Source organism: Alligator mississippiensis, chromosome 4 (genome assembly GCF_030867095.1).
Source record: "Alligator mississippiensis isolate rAllMis1 chromosome 4, rAllMis1, whole genome shotgun sequence".
In the NCBI taxonomy this organism is placed as follows: domain Eukaryota; kingdom Metazoa; phylum Chordata; order Crocodylia; family Alligatoridae; genus Alligator; species Alligator mississippiensis.
The window spans coordinates 245,677,488-245,696,427 of record NC_081827.1 but is presented as its reverse complement, the minus strand read 5'-3'; the positions used below and the strand labels follow the sequence as shown (position 1 = coordinate 245,696,427).

The following is an 18,940-nucleotide window of genomic DNA, read 5'->3' as shown; positions in this document are numbered from 1 at the left end:
CAAATTAAGTGTTCTCAAATGACTTCTCCAGTTCCTTGAATGCAACTGTACACACATTTAGATAAGATGTGCACATCTTTTTCTATCTATGCTTCTTGAAGAAATGCTGGCAATGGCCACTGCAGGGGGAAATCCCAAGCTTGGTCATAATTTGATTGCAAATGTGACCTCTGCTGCATTTCTATGGATCACAGAAACTGTTCCATGCTGGTACAAGGAAATGAGGTTTGCTATAATACACAAAAGCTTTGCTTGCTTTTTTAGTAGGGTTACCATACGTCTGCGTTTTTCTAGACATAGCGTCTTCTTAGATACTCCGATCTCCATCTGGGCAGTTTTTAAAAACTACGATCAATTGTCCAGGATTTTGCTGTGCTCAGCATCAATGTTTTTCCCGGCACTTCCCAGCTTGCCCTAGTAAAGAGCTGCTTGGGGCTAGGGGGAAACTGGGGGGAGGCTGACTGAAGGCAAGGGACACCATGTGCGTCTGCATGTGCAAATGCACATGGCTGGCATATAGGCAAGCAAGATGGTAGGAGCAGCCCTGGCAGCTGGATGCAGATAAGTCTATGGGGAGCAAGGGTTGGAGGGCCAGGGCTTGGGGACTGTCCAGGGGTGTGTGTGTGTGTGTGTGGTAGGGTGTGTGCAGGGGATGGGTGTGTGAGGGGGGGCAGGTTGCCTGCTTACGCTGGAAGAAGCTGTCTGGGTGCTGGGACTGCATCAGGGCAAGGGGGCTGGCCTACCCCTCCAGTGGGGGAAGGGGGCAGGGGGCCCTTCAGCGGTAGTGGTTAGTGGGCTGGTGCCCTTGCTCACAGGGGCAGGGAGGCCAAGAGTTGCTGCAAGGCTGGGAGGAGCAGGGGGCTGCGAGTCAGGAGTGAGGGGCACTGGCAGGGCTGCGATGGATGTGGCTTGAAAGTGAGGGGCACCAGGGAGACGGGGGACTGTGGATCAGGAATGGAGGGCACTGGTAGCACCACAGGGCTGTGAGTTGAGAGTGAGGGGCACCAGCAGGGATGGGGGGGCTGCAGGTTGGGAGACAGGGGCACAAGCATGGCCCAGGGGGTTGGGGTACCGTGGGTTGGGACTGAGGGGCACTGGTAGGGCCAGGGGTCCGCGGGTCAGCAGCGAGGGGCAGCAGCAGGGCTGGGGGTGGGGGGCTGTGGCTTGGGAGCGAGGGGCAACAGAATGGGCAGGGGGAGGGCACCAGCATATCACTCCCCCCAACAATCATATATCCCCCTCTCACAGGTATCTTCTTTTTTGGAACTGGAAATATGGTAACCCTATTTTTAGGCCTGATTTCTCATATGTAGTACTTGCAGTGGCTGGCAGCCTACAGAGCAGTACTGCAGCGCTGACACCCCCTTCCATCATCCCGCAGTGACCTCTCAGGCGTGCCAATGAGAAATTCCTCTCATACTTTCTAGGCTAAGGAATATCACTGTCATGCACTGTGCTTGTGGAGTCTGGGCAACGTGGGCTGAGGTCTGGAGAATAAAAGGGTGAGAAAAAATGGAGCGGGAAATAAACAATGGTCCGGCAAACTTGAAAACACATTTCCTTAAATCGATCCTTTCTGCACTGTTTACTGTATTTAGAAAACCCCAGCACAAGTAGCAGCCCATATTTCTTTAAGCAACTGAAACTCTGCTCTCTTCTGTGCCGTCCCACCACTGATCGGTCTTGAAACAACCAGTTTTTCATGTTTCTGAGCCTTCCGGGCTGCTGAGGATTGATAACGTCTTTTTGCTCCACAGCTGAAGTGCGAAGCAGCTGATTTGTCTTGGGAGTATTTGTAACAAAAGCCAGATGCATTCGTACATACACAGAAAGCCCAACATTTGGCAACTAATGGATGCTAGACCCAGAAGTTCTTATCTTTAAGACAGAGCTCTCTGACCTGGGGCCTTGGCTGTTCTTTTCTTAATAGCCATTTAAAATAATAATGGCCTAGAAATTGTTTTGACAGATTATGAAACCAATTTTCTTTCTTGCAATGCTAAAGCTATGTGATAAAGATGAGCTGCATCTGCCCTGGAAAATTAATTCTGAACTTATGCTCTGAAGTGACTATTACACAAACAGCACGCTGTTTACTGAAAACATTTTTCCAGCTACTTAACTGGGCTTCTTCCTGGCATTTGTTTCAAACAGTCCTCCACAATTTCCATTTTTAAGTAAAAGATGAAGAGATGTTCCCTTAGAGGATTTACACATCTATTCTTGCAAGGGACTGAATGCCATTTAGAGCTGTTAAAGCCAGAAGGAACAAATAAGACCATCTAGTCTGACCTCCTTATACAACACAGGCCACAGCCTTTCACTCATAAGGATGGGCTAAGTCCATAATTCACCCAAGGAGTAGGAGCATGCTCATGCCCTTACAGAACTGCACTCCGACTCTGTTGACAGAGACTTGCTCAACACCGCCCACGACTGGGCTTTAGGGAGAATACAGTTCCCAGCACGTCCCAGCAAGAACCCCCTCAGCAAGTCCTACCACTCCTGCTTGGGCACGCCAAACCTGAAACACAGCCGTGAAGGTGCTTCGGAGGCATCCCCCATATATCTGCCCTTGTGATCTGATGTGCTGCCGTGTGCTTGACAGCAGGTGCTGGAGCTGCTCTGGAGTGGATTTACTGCCACCTTTCCGTGGCAAGTGTGAACAGGAGCAGGAGGCTGGGCTCTGCTTGGAAATGCCCTGTTCAGACATGCCAGGGCCCCTGTGTAGACATAGCCAAGGATGCCGAGTTCCTCTTTCTGACCTCTTCAACAAGCCTTCTATCAAAAACAAACAGAACTGACAGACTTGCAATATGAGGAGCAAACGCTGGTTCCTGAGCCGGTGCAGGGAGTGTGAAATAAGCACAACTGGGCAAAACCGAGCCTTGAGATCAGACAGAAATCGTCATAGAGAAGCAATGCTGGAAGGGACCTCAAGGGATCATCTAAGTCCAACCAGGGATCGAAACCTGCAACCTCGGTGTTATCAGCACTACCGAAATGTGACTTTTGAAGATACAGTGAAATAAAATGGATGCTGTCCATCCAATTCCCAGTGAACATACTGCTACGTGACAACACAACCCAACAGCTGATGAAGTGAGCTGGGGTTCACAAAAGCTTATGCACTCTGATTCAGTTAGTCTATAAGGTGAACCTCCTTACCTTGCCTTCTGCCTGACCTCAGACTAACACCGCTGGCTACCTCTCTAAACACAACCTCCATCACAGCTGGTGCTGTCTCCCATGCTGAATTTCTCAGCAGAGACATCAAGAATTAACTGGGTCTGGGATCATAGTAGTAAGGGACAAGGAACACGTCTGCACTGCCTGCACCCTGCTCGTGAACAGATACGGGGACAGAGCTGCCACTGATAATGGTACACTTCAGCTGTGTTAAAAGGGGAGGGGAGCTGCTGCTTGGGAGAGCCCAGCAGCTGTTGCACCCTTACTATTATACATGCCTGATTCTGCAGGAATGTGTCAGCCTAACTTCGACCCTGGACGAAGCAGAGTTAAAGCTGGAGGGGCTTTGCTGCACTTGTACTGCTAAAGAACCATGCTGACAAAACAGGGGCTAGGCAACTGCTTGCATCCGTATTCTTTGATAATGATGCAGTCACATCTTTCTGTGCCCAGTGTCACTGACCTTCTCACTTTTTTACAAGCACTGAAAAGAACAAAACTTCATTTTGAGAAAAGAAGTGCAGTCGTGACACTCGAGGATTACTTACTGGCTCCATCTAAAGAACAGACGGTGCATTCTCAGCTTCCCAGTTTAGTATGTCTAAACTTTTACTACTGACTTGAGCCAGATATAAACTAGTTACCTAAATATATCCAGTTACCAGTATCTTGATTTATTCCATCCCTCTCTAGAAAGACAAAAGGCTGTGAAAGCAACAGTAAGTCACCAGCATAAAGAAAACAGAATGGGAGCATTAGTCTTAGGAGATTACGACTGGTCAGGTGAGCACACGTCATATTCCATCAACCTTAGGAAGACTGGAAGTGGATCACAAGTGATATACTGGAAGTCCAGTACAATCCACATCAGAGTGGAAGGTTACGCTGTCATGTGGGTCAGTTACTTTAGGAGGACAGAGCAGAACTGAGGCTAATAAAGTGAGCAGAATTAACAGGAAGGTAATGTAAGCAGGGAAACTAATCAGCAATACTACATCTATGCTAGCTTCAGCCAGGTGTCTAGATATGAGTGGGGCAAAAAGTACCATCAAGTCTTATAATCAGGTATATATGCAGCTGAGCTCCCACCCTGAAAGTATGCATGGGAATTAAAACAGAATTTTAAAAGCATTTCAGATTACTGAATATTAGGCCTCCAAAAGGGTTCATCTGGAAAGAACTAGGCAGAAGGCAGGGCAGTGTGGCATTTTAGAGACTAACTGGTCCTGAAAGGCATAAGCTTTCATAGGCAACAACTTACTTTGGCAAATGCTGAATAAAACTAGGACTCGTTAAAGCAACAGGTTCTGTGAATGCCTACAAGCATCACTGGAATAGAAGAGGAGGGCTGGAAAGAATTGATCAGGGTTAGCCCCATTAGATAAATGTTGTTATAAACACACAGACAACTTCTGAAAAAAGTCATATATGCTGATGATGCCCACAACTCATGTGTTGTAGCAAGCTACTTCAAAGGCAATAAATTGATGGAAGAGTGTGGGACAGAAGCAGAACAAGACAGGTGGTCAGGGAGATCAACCAGGAATATAAAGATGCAAAGGATACACATTGTGAAGTAGAACCAAGGATAGTGCTGGGACGGAAGAAAATCAGTTATTCTGCAAGAGAAGAAGGACTGAACATGTGTCGCTTGGAAAAAATATCTAAGTGGGGTTAATGCTACATAAGCACAAGTAGTTTCCTCGTGTGGATGTCTACAGCGAGATGAAAGAGAAGTTGTTTAAAAGGGGCATTCCTAACAGTACATGCAAGCATGGAGGCAATTAAAGATAATAAAGGCAATGAATGTCAGGAAAACCTTCATAATAGCAAGGCCTAAGTGACAATGAAATAATGTTATTGCTGTTATTTTTATTCTATGTCTATTCCGTTGTCTCTAAAAGCAGCCCAGTGGAGTGGGGGAATCACCTTCCTTGGAAGTTTTCAAGAGGAGGCTGAATAGGCATCTGTCTGGATGGTTTAGGAACAGTGAATCCTATATCAGCACGGAGGGTTGGACTAGATGACCCCTGAGGTCCCTTCCACCTTATCGAGGTAGCACCAAATAACCCCAGTCATGGAACGGGCCCCACTGTGCTAACTGCTGTACAGACGCAGACAAAAAGATAATCCTTGCAGCACCAAAGAGCTCACAACCTAAATACAAGGCGAGGCACAACGGATGGATACAGCCAGGAAGAGAGATGGCAAAATACAAGGAAACGATGAGACAACACTGGTCAGCAGAACAGGCAGCAGACTCAAGACCTCAGAAGTACCTTCACTTGAGGCAATTTAAGTGAAGCTGACAATGCAGTCAACTCATACTGGGACAAAGTGCCCCTAGAATTGGTGTAGGATCAGAGGTAGGAGAGAAGCAAAAGGGAGATGTCCTTGCAGCAAGGTGGATTTCCCCTTTTAAGGCTAGAAAGTTTGGGACCAACCAGCCCCGTCCAGTCAGCAAGCCCGGTATTCTTCTGGCCAGTTAGTACATAAAAGAGATAGACTTAGACAGACTTTATGTCTTTTCTTCTATAAAGGGTGAATCTGGAGTCGGTGAGAAGCCTTGGAGAGGAAAACTAGCATAAAGCTCTTGAGAGGGAGATAGCTCTGATGGCCAGTGTTCCTGCACACGGTATGGGGTGCTAGAGGAGACCCGTAAAGCACAGATGGCGTTGAGTTGAGGGCTTTTCTTGAGTTGAGGTGGGGGTGGCAGAAGGGGAAAGGGGAAACTCCAGAAAGAAGTCCTAGGTCTTGTAACTTAGAAAAGAAGAGCAGACTTGAAGAAGAATCCAGGAGGGAGATAAGACTTGGCATTGAGAATCAGATTACTTGGGGCATTGTTCATCTCAGCTAGCGGTTCAAGGATGCTGACAACCTTGTTAGGGGTGAGGCTACATGTGTCCTGGCCAGAGGGTTCGGTGACAAAAGTAGCAGACCCCCGTAAGGCTTGGAGTGGCAAGGGCCAGGAGGTGACAGATGAGCATGCCACATCTAACTACAAAGGGCTTCACTGGGCAATGAATTGCCACCTGGAATTAGTTTAGTTACCCTCTGTGGAAGATGAGAGTCCCATGATAAAGGATTGTGCAGCTTATGCACAGCATAACTGGAAGTGAGGAGAAGGGCTGTGCCCGAGGCCTCAAGGGCAGTGAGGAGGTGAAGGTTGCATACCAGACCTGCCATGTGGTCTCGAAGAAGTCCTGTCATCTTTCCTGTTTCTGTTTTCTGTGTCATGTCTAGTACCTATTGTAGTAGGGCCTTGCTCCTGGCTGGGACCTGTAGAAACTACTGTACTATGCATTACAACTATCACCACTCATTTTTACCTTTTTAGTCAAATGCCCCAAACTCTTCGTGGGCAATGACTGTTCACAGAAACTCAAGCTTCAAGAAATGTTCTGAACGTGTCACACAAAAGGCATGATGTTTTTACTCTAAATATAACAAAGCACCAAAATAGATGAAAAACACTTTTAAAAAGTATTAAGAATCCTGGTATTATTTTCTGCGGTATGGACTATTTTAATTCAATATAGAAAATAGCCTGTAGGGGGCACCTCTGCATTGGCTGAACCACGAATGTAGATCAATGTTTCTCAAGGTTTTCAGACTTGAAGCAGAGGCGTCCCTGGGGAGACTGTAGGCATCCTTTGAAAAATGCCAGCTCTTAGTTTTAACTTGTTTTTTGACTACCAAAAAATAACAGAATGATTCTGTTGTAAAGAACTCGGGCAGAATTTTTTTAACACTACGAATTCCTCCTTGAAATCTCTGGGTATATCATGTGAGTTGTACCCATCAGTGCTAACATTGTTATAGCACCCTTGAAGGGATCTCAAGGCACCCCAGGGTGCTGTGGCACCGCGGTTGAGAATCACTGTATTAAATGAACAAACAGGCCAAGGTGGAGACATGAGCAGTCCTGTTGCACAAGAGGCCTCTGACAACGTAAAATAAATGACGGTGTATTGTGAACACTGCTTGTGTGGTCCAATTTACTTGAGCCACAGATGATTCAGATGAGCCTTCAGGATCCGGAAAAAAATGCTGGAACTGAATGAGAACAGTCCAGGAAATACAAGGCCCAAATACAAAACAGCAGTGCAGTCTGACCTTGAATGCTGAGCTCAGTTTAGTGCTCTGTATCTAAAACAGGATGGGCCAAGCAGGATAAGGGAAATGTTCAGAGCCTTCTCTGGGAGTGGGCGAAATAACACAGGAGGTGAGACATAACATGGGGAATATCAAATTTGGAAATGAAGAGTAAGAGGAGATTTCAGTAGTATCACTGGAGCAGTGCGGACTATGAGGGGGTACCAAAATCCCTCCTGGGAGTCTTTACCAGGCAGACACTGGCTCGCACCCAGCAATGTATCTGGGGGGCTAGAGGTGGGTGAAACGGAGCTGCCTGCCATCCTGGGAAGCATTTGCAGCAGCAGGTGGATCTTTGAGCCCAATAACACATTGGGAGGAAGGGACCAAGTCCAAAATCTCGTGTGGCTCTCAAGGAGCCTGCAGGGCTCCTGCTGCCTGAGCCATTGCTGTTAGCGCAGTAGCAGCAGCAGCAGGTGGATCACCTGCCTTCAGAGCACAGAGAGCCGAGGCAGGCGAGGCTTCCTTTCCCCTGATCCCAGCCTGTCTGTAGTGGTCAGCATCCCCCCTTCCCCACGGTGCTGAATGAGCTTTCTGCACCTCCAGGAGATTTCACATGGATAATGGGCGGTGTGGAGAGCTGGGGTAGAGACTGGGCAGAACAACTGAGAACTTCTACATCTGCTCCCATCTCCAGGAAAGACTACAATCTTGGAAACAGAAAGACCATGACATTTAAAAACCAAAGATGCTGGCACACAATACTAAGCTCTCTGCCACAGGTTATTACTGAGGCACGTAGCCTAGGAAGGATTAAAATAGGGTTAGATACCTGCAGAAAGAACTTGTCATAAATGACTACATATACGACCCTCCCCTCCAAAAAATCAGTCATTTTAGGGTGATGGCCTGCTTACAAAAACGGAGCAGTATTATACTTCATTAAAGTGAAGATATTTTGATGCTGCATCTTAAGAAAGGAGATTGTCTAGTTGTGTCAAACCTCGTACGATTAACAACTGGACTTGCCCTTACACTGCTCCTAGATAAAAAGGACATGAACTTCCATTCCTCAAGTTTCATGGCGAAATTGAATATCATGAAGGGAATAATATCAGCTATAGGGGTTGCTCTGCTTTAAAAGTACATGGTACCAGTCACTTCTGAACCTGACAACTAGCTTATCCTAGTACAGCAATGCCCATGTTTCTAACATCATCACTTTAATTAATTCGCAATGTTAACATTTGTTAAATAGGAAGAGCATGGCTGCAAAGCCTGCAATGATAGTGAAAGATGGAAGTAACAAGGTCCAGTCCCAACTTTTTCACTGTGTCAAGTATTTGGCTTTGTGCAAAATACTCCATTTCTTTGAACTTGAGCTATCTGTGTGCAAAATCAGGAATTGTATTAATATTATATATACAAGAAAGTGATATACAGCAATCAGACAGCTGTGTCTCATCTGTCAGGGCATTTTTGGATAAAGTCTTATTTTTACACAGCAGAAAACCAGTCAGCATAACAGAACTAGCATAAGTGAAAAAGAACAGCAGAGCTTGGAAGGAAGTTGGATTATATTATAAACCAAAGCCAGGCTTCTGTGGGAGCCTTTCAAAAGAGCTAGGAAAAAAACAGATCTGTCAGGACAAAAGAGCTGTACAGATTTGCAGCTTCAGATAGGTTTTGATGATACATCTCATAGTTCTTGATTAAGAAATCTCTAGTGCTATTGCATTCATTTTTTATTATCTTCATGCTATAAAACATGTCTCTATGGTGTTGGAAACAGGATGCAGAAAGATATGAGTGGAGAGGGAGGAAACAAAAACCCCTAAAATGAAAATTTATCAAACATTTATGAATGACTGTATTTCATATTTGGCTAAGATATTAATTTTTTTATTCTTTCTGGGCTCTATTAATGTTACTTCAAAAAAAAAAAAGGAAAGACTGATTAGATTCGAGAAAAGAAAGGAAAGAAATCTGAGCATGCGCTTTTCACAAAATGCTTGAAAACAAAGTTCCCCCACTGTGCCTGCCTTCTTCAGCACTATTAACAAATATAATAGGATAATAATTACTCTCAAGCCTTCTTCCCCAAGCATGGCTACTGCACAGGCAATACACTAGGTCCCTGGGACAGCTCAGCCAACACACTAGGTCCTGTCCCTGTAGAAAACACTACTTTTATCTCCCCTATAGGCAGCTGGAACGAGTCACCGGGCTTAGCGAATACGCAGAGTAGTTGGAGCCCACATACTCCCTTCCTCAGGGAGTATGTGGGCTCCAAAGAAACACTGCTGTCCTGTTTCAGAAGCATAAGTAAATGGATGCTGGGTGTTAAAATGCCTGATACTGGGGGTGACAGAAGGAGACAGGAAAGGTGCTGTTTCCAACAGAATTATTCTCTCAGCTTGTCTATATAACCTCAAATACGGAAATGTCACAGCTGGAATCAGATCCCTTGTTGTTCTACACGTGCAACAATGGAAACCCTGCTCCTCTGGAGCCTCCTCTCAAGTGCTCCCCTGGAAGATCATGAGTGTATATAATCAGTCACCTCTATAAAAAGACCCTGTAGCAGAGCCTGCAATCCATCAGTGCTCTATAACATTTGCAATAAGTTGATACAGCCCACTTATAAAAACCTGGTCTATCCATTGTTAGTTGTATAATACTGCATTAAAAATCACTTTATAACAGATACAGCAGCACTGGGATTTGTTAGTGTTTCTTACAGGCTTTCAAAGGATAAAGTTAGATAGATAAATTAGATAGACCCCACATTTAGCTTATCTTTTTCATAGATAGATGATTCATAGATGCTAGGCTCGGAAGGGACCTCAACAGATCATTGAGTCCGACCCTCTGCCTTTCATTGATATAAATTGGTTAAATTGACCTGATGAGGCCCATGTTCTTTTTGGAAAACAAATATTTCAATGCTCTAATTTTCCAGTAAATTATATCAATGGCAGTAGACTAAGGATTCAAAAGCAACCCTACAAGTCAATGTGCATGGATGAAAGAAGGGAAAACAACTTCATAGTCATATTTCCTTAGCACATTTCAAGACAAAGTATTCTTTTAAATAGCAGGGAAGGAAATAATCATTTCAAGATAGTGTAATAGCATTATTATATGTCTTTTTAAATCAGTAGGAAGCATTACTGGTTTATATTAATTTATTCTGCTTCCAAAAAGCCATGATATTCTGAAACCACCATACAATAAAAGGATAACAATGAATCAGTGGCGCCAATCCTGCATATGTATCAGTGGGGCTCTGCAGAATACCAGTGCTCCAGTGCGTCTGCACTTAGATTAATTACACATGGATCTACCTTTCCTTCACTATTACAACATATAAGAGACTAAATCCTGAGAGGTACAAAGCAGCTTTGAAGTGAATGGACACGAACAGGAAAGTTTTGTGTACAGAAGTTCCTGGAATGTGGCCAAGTACTCACAGGATATAGCAGATAACGCCTATACTCCACATATCTGTTGCATATCCAATAGGTTCATAGTTTATAACTTCTGGAGCCACGAATTCAGGTGTCCCAAAGAGAACTTTGAGAGAACCAGCAGTTTCTGCAAAGAAAGAAAGAGAAAATCTTTCATGGTTGTAACATCTTTTTCAGGGGGGACGGGACGGGACGGGACAGTTTTTTGAGCAATAGGTAAAACATCTTTGCGCTCATTTATTTATCAGACTGCTCTTAAGCTCCCTCAAGCAAATGCCTGCTTGAGCTGCTACCAGCTTTAGCAACTTTTTGGCTGATGCACGAATAGCACAGGAGAATTACTATTTGTTAAACATGAAAAACGCACACAGCGCTATAGTAGACACATAATAAAGAAAGATTCACTCCTCTGAAGAATTTTCTTTCTAAACAGAGGCCCTGGACACTCTGGGAGCCCAAGAAAAGGGCTCATTTTTAATGTTTGGATTCAGATCTGAACTACCCCAAAGCTTGTGGAAGGTCTCAGCTCAGAAATCTCCACAAGAGGTAGACTAGAGCTGAAAGAATGACCATCACCATTATCAAAGCCTGAGCGTCTTGTGTTGAACGGCAAAAATGAACTGGCAAAGGAACTGGGGGGGAAGGGTGGAACAAAGTCTTCCTCTTCTCTCTCCTCCCATCCCGATTTGCTTACAAAACATTTTGTTGAATAAAAGCAATAAAGAACATTAACAAGGGACCCCTGGTACTCAGCTATATCTGAAGGTGCCCATGGAGGGGAGGAGAAAGAAATGAACTACACATGGTTGATGCCCTCCTGAAAAAAGTCCAGATACTCCAGTAATCGGGCAGAATAAGATCCTTATACAGAACAGAAACACATCACAACATATAAGAATCTAAATCACTATTACTGTAATAGTGCCACATTATCAGCTAAAGTAACCAGGTCTGTGCACTATCTGTGCTGCATCCAGGTTCAGATAAGGTTTTTAGACAACGCCTGGAACTAGTGTAGAACGATCAGACAAATCGAGATATGTTCACGTTATCTGGAATGCATTTTAAGCATATGGGGAAATATGGATGGAAGCAAGCGCAGGATGGGAGGGCAAGCAATGCGTGGGAGAAGGCAGAGAACGGGGATGTCTGCGGACTGGAGAGGGGAAATGATCCAGTGAAAATTTCAGTAAATGATATACGCTGCATTGAAGCAAATGGATTTGTCTTGGAAGCCTACTGCTGTGCAGACGGTGTGACTGCCTGGACACTCAGCGCTTAGCTTAAGTGAGGCCCATTGTACCACTGTTAGTCGCTGTAGTGCAGTTGCAAATCAATGCCACTCCACAGGTATGTAGTGAAGGACAGTCTCTGCCCTGGTGAGATTATAGTCAAAGTAAGCAAGACAGACCAGGAATGGAAGGGAAACCTGTGGTAGGGATTCTGGTCCTCCTAAAGTTAAAGTAATCAGGGTCAGAAAGTGTTGCTTCTTTAATGATTACAAAACTTTAAAAGTTGAATCAGTATGTTAGACTACAACTGATCCTGTGTGGGAATCAGAACAGACACTGCTATAGTACACATTTATTTCCCCAAACCTCCAGGAGATACAATTTACCACATCTTAACTTTTGAAGAATTAGTATCCCTACTCCATGGATGAAGAACCCAAGGCCCAGCTAGTTAGGTGACTTGCCTAAAGATCACACAGTAATTTGGTGGCAGTCTCAGCTTCATGCCACCCACTGACGCTCCTCTTTGCCCGTGGGTGTACACTGGACACTGCCACGGGGTATTCCCTCTGTCTCTTCGGTTTCCCATTTTAAGCCTGGCAAAACCCTTTTTTTCTTCTTCCCCTCATAAATCGTGCTGACAAGTTCATTCACACTATGTTCAGATGACACATTAGTAGTGCTACATATGCCCTTGTAGCACCACAAAAATCGTGCGTTCAGACATGTGCACCACGTGTAGTGCTACAGAAATGGTGCAAGTCCTCCCTCCCCTCCCAGGGTTGGGGACAGGGTCTGCTGGGCGGACAGTTCATGAGCGCTGCCTGAGTGCTCAGATGCCATCAGGGCTTGGGCGAGGAGGGACTACAGCAGTCTCAGCGAGAGCCCCACTGCTCTCAGACCTGTCTCTCAGCGAGTGCGGGACTGGGCCCACCCATGGCAGACAACCCAGCCCGGTTTCAGTCCTACAGTCATCGACAGCCTGGTCCAGGGGGCTGCAGCTCTGCTTGCCATGCCCCAGAGGGGAAGCAGGCTATCAGTGTTTGGGCTTGCTGAGAGCCTCCTCGTGAGCCTCCCCAGTTCACTGACTGGGGTGGGAGGTGGGGGAGAAAATGTGGGTGATAGGAACAGAGCTGCATCCCCCAGATGCCTTTGAGACGACCCTGTAACGCTCCAGCCAGAGGTCTCTGTGCCTTTGTCTATGCCTCGCAGTGCTGTATTTTTGTCGTGCTTCAAAGTGCTGCTGCACTTGTAGTGTTACAAACGCCCATCTGAACACGGTCTCAGAGATCTGTGCGATACTCACTTTCTAGGGAATCAATCATAGGAATGTAAGGCTGGAAAGTACCTCAAGACAGAAGTCTTCTAGTTCATCCTACTGCATGGAGGAAGGATCAAGTGTTGCCAGAACCCTCCCAACAAATGCTTGTCCTAACTGGTCATCATAACCTCCAGAGAGTGAAATCCTGTAGGTTGCCTATGTTCGTATTTCTTTATTTGTATAATTTGAAAAAAAATGCTAATATTCAACCAACATCTCAATTAGATTGAATTCTTCTGCCTCTACTATACACGAAGCACAATAACCATCTTCTACATGTCGAAAGAGTTCTGACCCTCTTCGCTCTTATTTTTTAGATGAAATAAACTCAGTTCCTTCAACTTTTCCTTGCTTCTCTCATGAAAAATTATTTAAACTTATCACAAAGGACCAATTTTTTTAAAGTAACCTCAACATAATCTCCAGAACCTCGGGCACAATTTTTCACAACCAAGTTTTTTGACGTGTTTGTAACTCTCGTGAAACACTGCACATGCAAAAACCAACATGCAAAATGCTGTCCACAGGTTAAGAGGCAGCTTTTGAAAAGACAAGCTTTAAAGTACAAACATATTGTGGGACAGTATCACTCTTGCACTGGCTATACCCAAAAATAGGCATCTCCTACTCAATAAAGACCTCAAAACTTTGCCCTGCTGTTTACAGGCTTGGTACACAGGCAGGATCCTGTATTTGGTTACCATTTAAGTGAGACAGACTGTGGAAGAGCTAGTTGGAAACTGGCCCTTTTTCTGTACTGTGTGTAACAAATTGATTTAAAAGAAAGTCTTAACAGCACACACGAAGAAACCTCCTGTGTCCCCAAGAAGTTTATCTTAAACAAATTTTTACATGGGCTTCTAAGCACACCAAAAAAGGTCAGGAAAATATACCACTACAGCTTTGGTATTTCCTGACAAAATAAGAGAATTAATTAACTGCAGAAAATGTCTGCAGAGGGATCTCTTAAGTACCCCAAGGTAGATCAAAGTCCTGAAAATGTAGATGCACTAGATTGGTACTGGTTACAAAGCAAAACTAAAAACCCCTCTATTGTTATAAAGAAAAATCAGTCGACTGTTCCTCGGTTGCCACTCCCATTGGACTTCTGACTAAGTAAGGTTTTTGAATTAGCCTCATAAATTGTGGTCCTAAACCCAAATCCATGTCGGTGAGAGCCAACAGATGTAGGAGTATGCTTAGAATATGTCAAATGAGATGACTAGAAATAAGAAGGGAGCAAGTAGAGAAGCCAGTACAGAATGGCTTAGAGCTGTTGCTAATATAGACTGTCTTCTTATTCCTGGAAAAGGCTTACGCTGAATGTGAGATAGCTTATTGACTAGCACAGGGGTTTTTTCTTTCTGTTGGACCATTCAGTGCAATACTGTCTGTTTCTGAGGGCTGCTACACTTGCTACATCTTGAATTTAGATCATTTTGACACAGCTGGCCAAATTTAGCCCTGGCATAAAATGAGAACTCTGGATTTGCAACAGAAATGAATTTGCTTCGTAGATAAGAAACAGTGCAAATGCCTATAATGTCACCATGGCAGCAAGAGCAACACACAGGGCCAAATTCATACGCTTGGTAGGAAATTAAGGTCAATCTAGTGCCCACAGCCAGCAATTTACTACTCCTGAGCAAAGCATAAACTGATTGTAGATTTTGTACATGTGATGAAAATGCCATAAATGAAACCCCAGGTTAAGAAGGTAAGAGTTCAGTGTTTCTTTTACTGCACCTGGGTTAAAGTAATCTAGAGGTTCTGCTTAGAAAAGTTCCTGTGAGGACATCATTCTGCAGTTTCATGTTGTGTCTCAATGATAACATTTGCTCACTTTACGAGCAAATAATGGTTCTGCAAAGTGACAGCTGGAATTTGATGGCCAGCCTGGCTTCTTTCACATCCCCACTGAAACCCAGTGAACAATTCTGTGGGTGATCCCTGAATTGGAACAAAATCAGGCTCGCTACGCACACATAGTGAGTGCTAATGGAAGCCTCAAGGGTAGCACAATCTTATTTCAGTTAGTCAAAAATCAGGCCTAAGTCTGAATCCAAGCAGGGAGCAGACTGCCTGAATAAGAATGCCACTTTCACAGACACCCTTTCCAGCGCATAACCACATCCAGCAAAGTCTGACAGCAGGATGTTCTGCTCCAATTAAACCAACATGTTCTTTTAGTAAAGAATTCTGTTTGCACTGGTTGGTGGCTTTTAGGACTGAAAGGAAAGGGAAGGATAAAGGGGTATATAGCATAAAGAAGATAAAAATTCCAACTCTCACTCATGTTAGTAATTTGTTCTGCCCTTTCTGTAAAGGGAGCAGGTATAAGTTCATGTAAGAAGGAAAAAAAAATCACAACCACAGGCCCCTTACCGACAATGGAGAAAATAATTTGCGCAAATTGTCCTTAGCCCACATTGTTGGGCTAAGTCTACAGATCTAGTAAGAAAGCAGTGTGAGCAAGAGATATGGAATCTGACCTTAAGCAGTTTAAGTTTTGGAATGATTTTTCTTCTCCTGCTAATTAAAAGGTAAACCAGAAACTCATGGCAAAAGAAAGAGAGCCCCTGAGGTAGATATTCTTCTCTTAGATGATCAATTTGCAGTAATTCTTTGCAGCATGTGATGTTCCCTGATCAAACTAGCCGTGTAGCCACCAAAGGCTAGTTGCCAGCTCAATTAATTCACTTTCGAGCAGGGGCGGGCAATTATTTTGGGTAGACGGCCGCTTACTGAGTTTTGGCAAGCCATCAAGGGCCACATAACAAGCAGCCCAGGGCAGATAAATATCAATTTTCTAAATTTTTGGGGGGCCCCACGGGCTGGATAGAAAGGCCTGGCGGGCTGCATCCAGCCCCCGGGTCGCATTTTGCGCCCCCCTGCTTTAGAGTGACACTTAAGGGAAAGTTACAGCTCAAAAGGCAGTGTAGGGGGAAGTTATGTATCATTCAAGAAGCAGTTCAAAGTAAAAGGGGCTTTTTAACATTAATTATTTACAACTAGTAAATGCTATGATATAAACCCATCTGACCAGCAGTGCATCCCTTTAGGATGAAATTTTGCAATGGTCTGGTATGCACATCAATTCAGAAGAGGAAGCATATCAAACAAAGGGTAAATGTAAGTGGAATGTAATCATACAAGTTGGAAATTTCCTAGAATATCAAGATAACTCTTATTTTTGTAAAACCATCAAAGATCTTTAATGAGCATAAGTGATCAAGATACAGATTTCAATATCTTCGTAAGATTTTGAAGGTTGTAAGATTGTTTGGAGTAAATGTGATGTATTTATCTATGCATATACCTACTTTCAATCAACAGGGAGAACACTATCTAGAGACACACATGCCAAATACAGACAGTCAAAAATCCCAAGGCTAAATAGATTCAGTCTTCACAGGTTAGTCTAAGCTCCATAGATTGAACCAGTAAGCAAGTGAACAGACATTCATTTTTGATTCTGGCAATGCAGTCACATGCCTGCAGTAACCCTGACTAGAAGCTGGGGGGCACCAGAGCACGCCTCCTTGTTGGGCTGGAGCAGACAACTTGGGCCAAGGCTGGCCCACCCACCCTGCGAGCGGCAGGGTTTGTGGTGGAATTACAAAGCATCCTGGGATGCTGGGGGACTGTGAGTTGATTTTAATCTGGAGGGGATCTGGGAGAGAAGTTCAATAAACCAATTTAACCTAAATCAGTGAGGTCTGATACTACCTCTATCCAGGTTTATCTTAAACTGGTTTTAGCCATTTTGAAAGTGGCTTATGTGCACTGCACTTCTGTTGTGTTACAGATCTGAACTAGTGTCTGATCACTTCTACTGCTTCATGTGTACTTTCTCTCCCTAGCCACAGTATCTTTGTAGTCACTTCTATGCAGACTCATGGAGAACAGACACACTCTCTGCTTTCTCATCTACATTCTTGTTTTATACTTCTAACTATAATAAGAATAATTGAACTGAAAGTATGTGCTTGTACTTATTGAAGAACAGATCAGTTATACAGTGCTGTTCTACCTGTCATACAGCTTGTCATTTCAGGAACAAAATTAGCAAAAGATGCCTTTCTTACCTAATCGTCTCGCAAGTCCAAAGTCAATGAGCTTGATACTTGTACCAGTCTTGTTGACACACATGATGTTTTCTGGCTTCAAGTCCAAGTGGACAATGCCCTGTTTATGGATGTACTGAACTCCTTCTGAGATCTGCTTCATGTATTTAATGCACTCTCTCTCTGTCAGCTCAAAGTCTTCATCAATGATTCGTTCAAAGAGTTCTCCCCCAGAAACACTAGAAAAGACAGAAATAAAGGTTTTTGGTAAACTAGATGCTTTAATTTTTTCAACAGATATAGTTCAAATATAGCAGAAGTTACTAAAAGTCTTCAGGCTACAGCCTATGTGCTGTAATGGAGAGATTTCCATAGACCCAAGACCTCTTTCACCCACAGGAAGATGACCACTCTTGTACAATCTGCATTGTGCATGGTATAAATCAGCAGATCTCAACCTTTTTCATACTGTGCTCCTAATTTCCATGTTTGGGTACTGACATCTTAGATAGCTGGGAACTAACCAGGAAACTTTCAAGTTTTGCAACAAGAAATGGGTAATATGGCCACGACTCCTCAAAATCTGTTTGCAACTGGCCCCTTAAACAGTCACAGACTGGGAGTGTGAGTGACTTTCCTCCTCCAATATCAAAAAATGTATATAAAGCAATTAAAAATTAAAAGCAAATGCTGAGTGGAAAAAGAAACTGGGACATAAAAAGAGAGCCTGAGTAGTGTCCACCCACTTATATGTTAACTATTTTTCAGGGAGCAGGATTACACTTAGGTGCCTAAGGCTACTTGGATGCTTAATAGATGGAATAGGACCTATCAAAAAGCATGAAATCCTGACCAAGTGAAATAATAATGCTTTTTGACATTGGCTTTAAAGGGGCCAAGATTTCACCAAGTTTTTCTCAGATTGATTTCTTTCTTTCTTTCTCAAAGCATCGCCCTTTTAGTTGCTCATCTCTATTCAGATTCTGTTTTTCCCCATTGAAGTGTCAAAATCACTGCTTTTTCCAGGGCACAATCAGCTGTATCAAACTGTTCCCAGAGCTGAAGGTGGACATTCTTCGTATGGTCAAAATAAAGCAAAATGTTATTTCTGATTCTTAGTAATCACTCATCTGGTTCTTCTCCTAATGTCCAAAGATGGGAAATACTTTTAATTATGGGGGCGGGAGGGGGGTGACATACAGAAGGGAGCAAATGGTGAAAAACAGCTTTGCCCTCATAAATCTGTTCTAAATGAAATGCTACATACTCTTTATACAGCTTAATATTTGGCAACATTTATTCTCGCTGCCAAATGTAATTGCACATTTCAGTTACGGAAGGTAAGCAAAATTGAAACGCAGCCTTTTGGTGTTTACAGCTTGTCTGATGCAGGATGAGAAAGCCCGTGTATTAAGCTGAAATTGAAACATCTGGAGTTCTGGACTCGTTCTGTTGCTTTCTCTATAAGGTTTCAGAAAATATATCATTAGAATAGCTACTGCAGTTTTCTACTAAAATGTGATGGAGAACTAAACGTAGAAGCAATAAGGGCCGCATACGTTTGAC

The 18,940-nt window shown here is 43.8% G+C and overlaps 1 protein-coding gene across 4 annotated transcripts in view; it reads right to left on the bottom strand.

The window, feature by feature from the left end:
* MYLK (myosin light chain kinase) overlaps nt 1-18,940 on the bottom strand; it is a 356,584-nt gene that overhangs the window by 19,184 nt on the left and 318,460 nt on the right. For all 4 annotated transcript variants that reach the window (XM_006259414.4, XM_059727477.1, XM_014599482.3 and 1 more), the window contains 2 exons: nt 17,396-17,613; nt 10,758-10,881 (listed from right to left, as the gene is read on the bottom strand). In XM_006259414.4, coding sequence (XP_006259476.3) covers nt 10,758-10,881; nt 17,396-17,613 — 342 coding nt within the window. The remainder of the gene's footprint in view (nt 1-10,757; nt 10,882-17,395; nt 17,614-18,940) is intronic.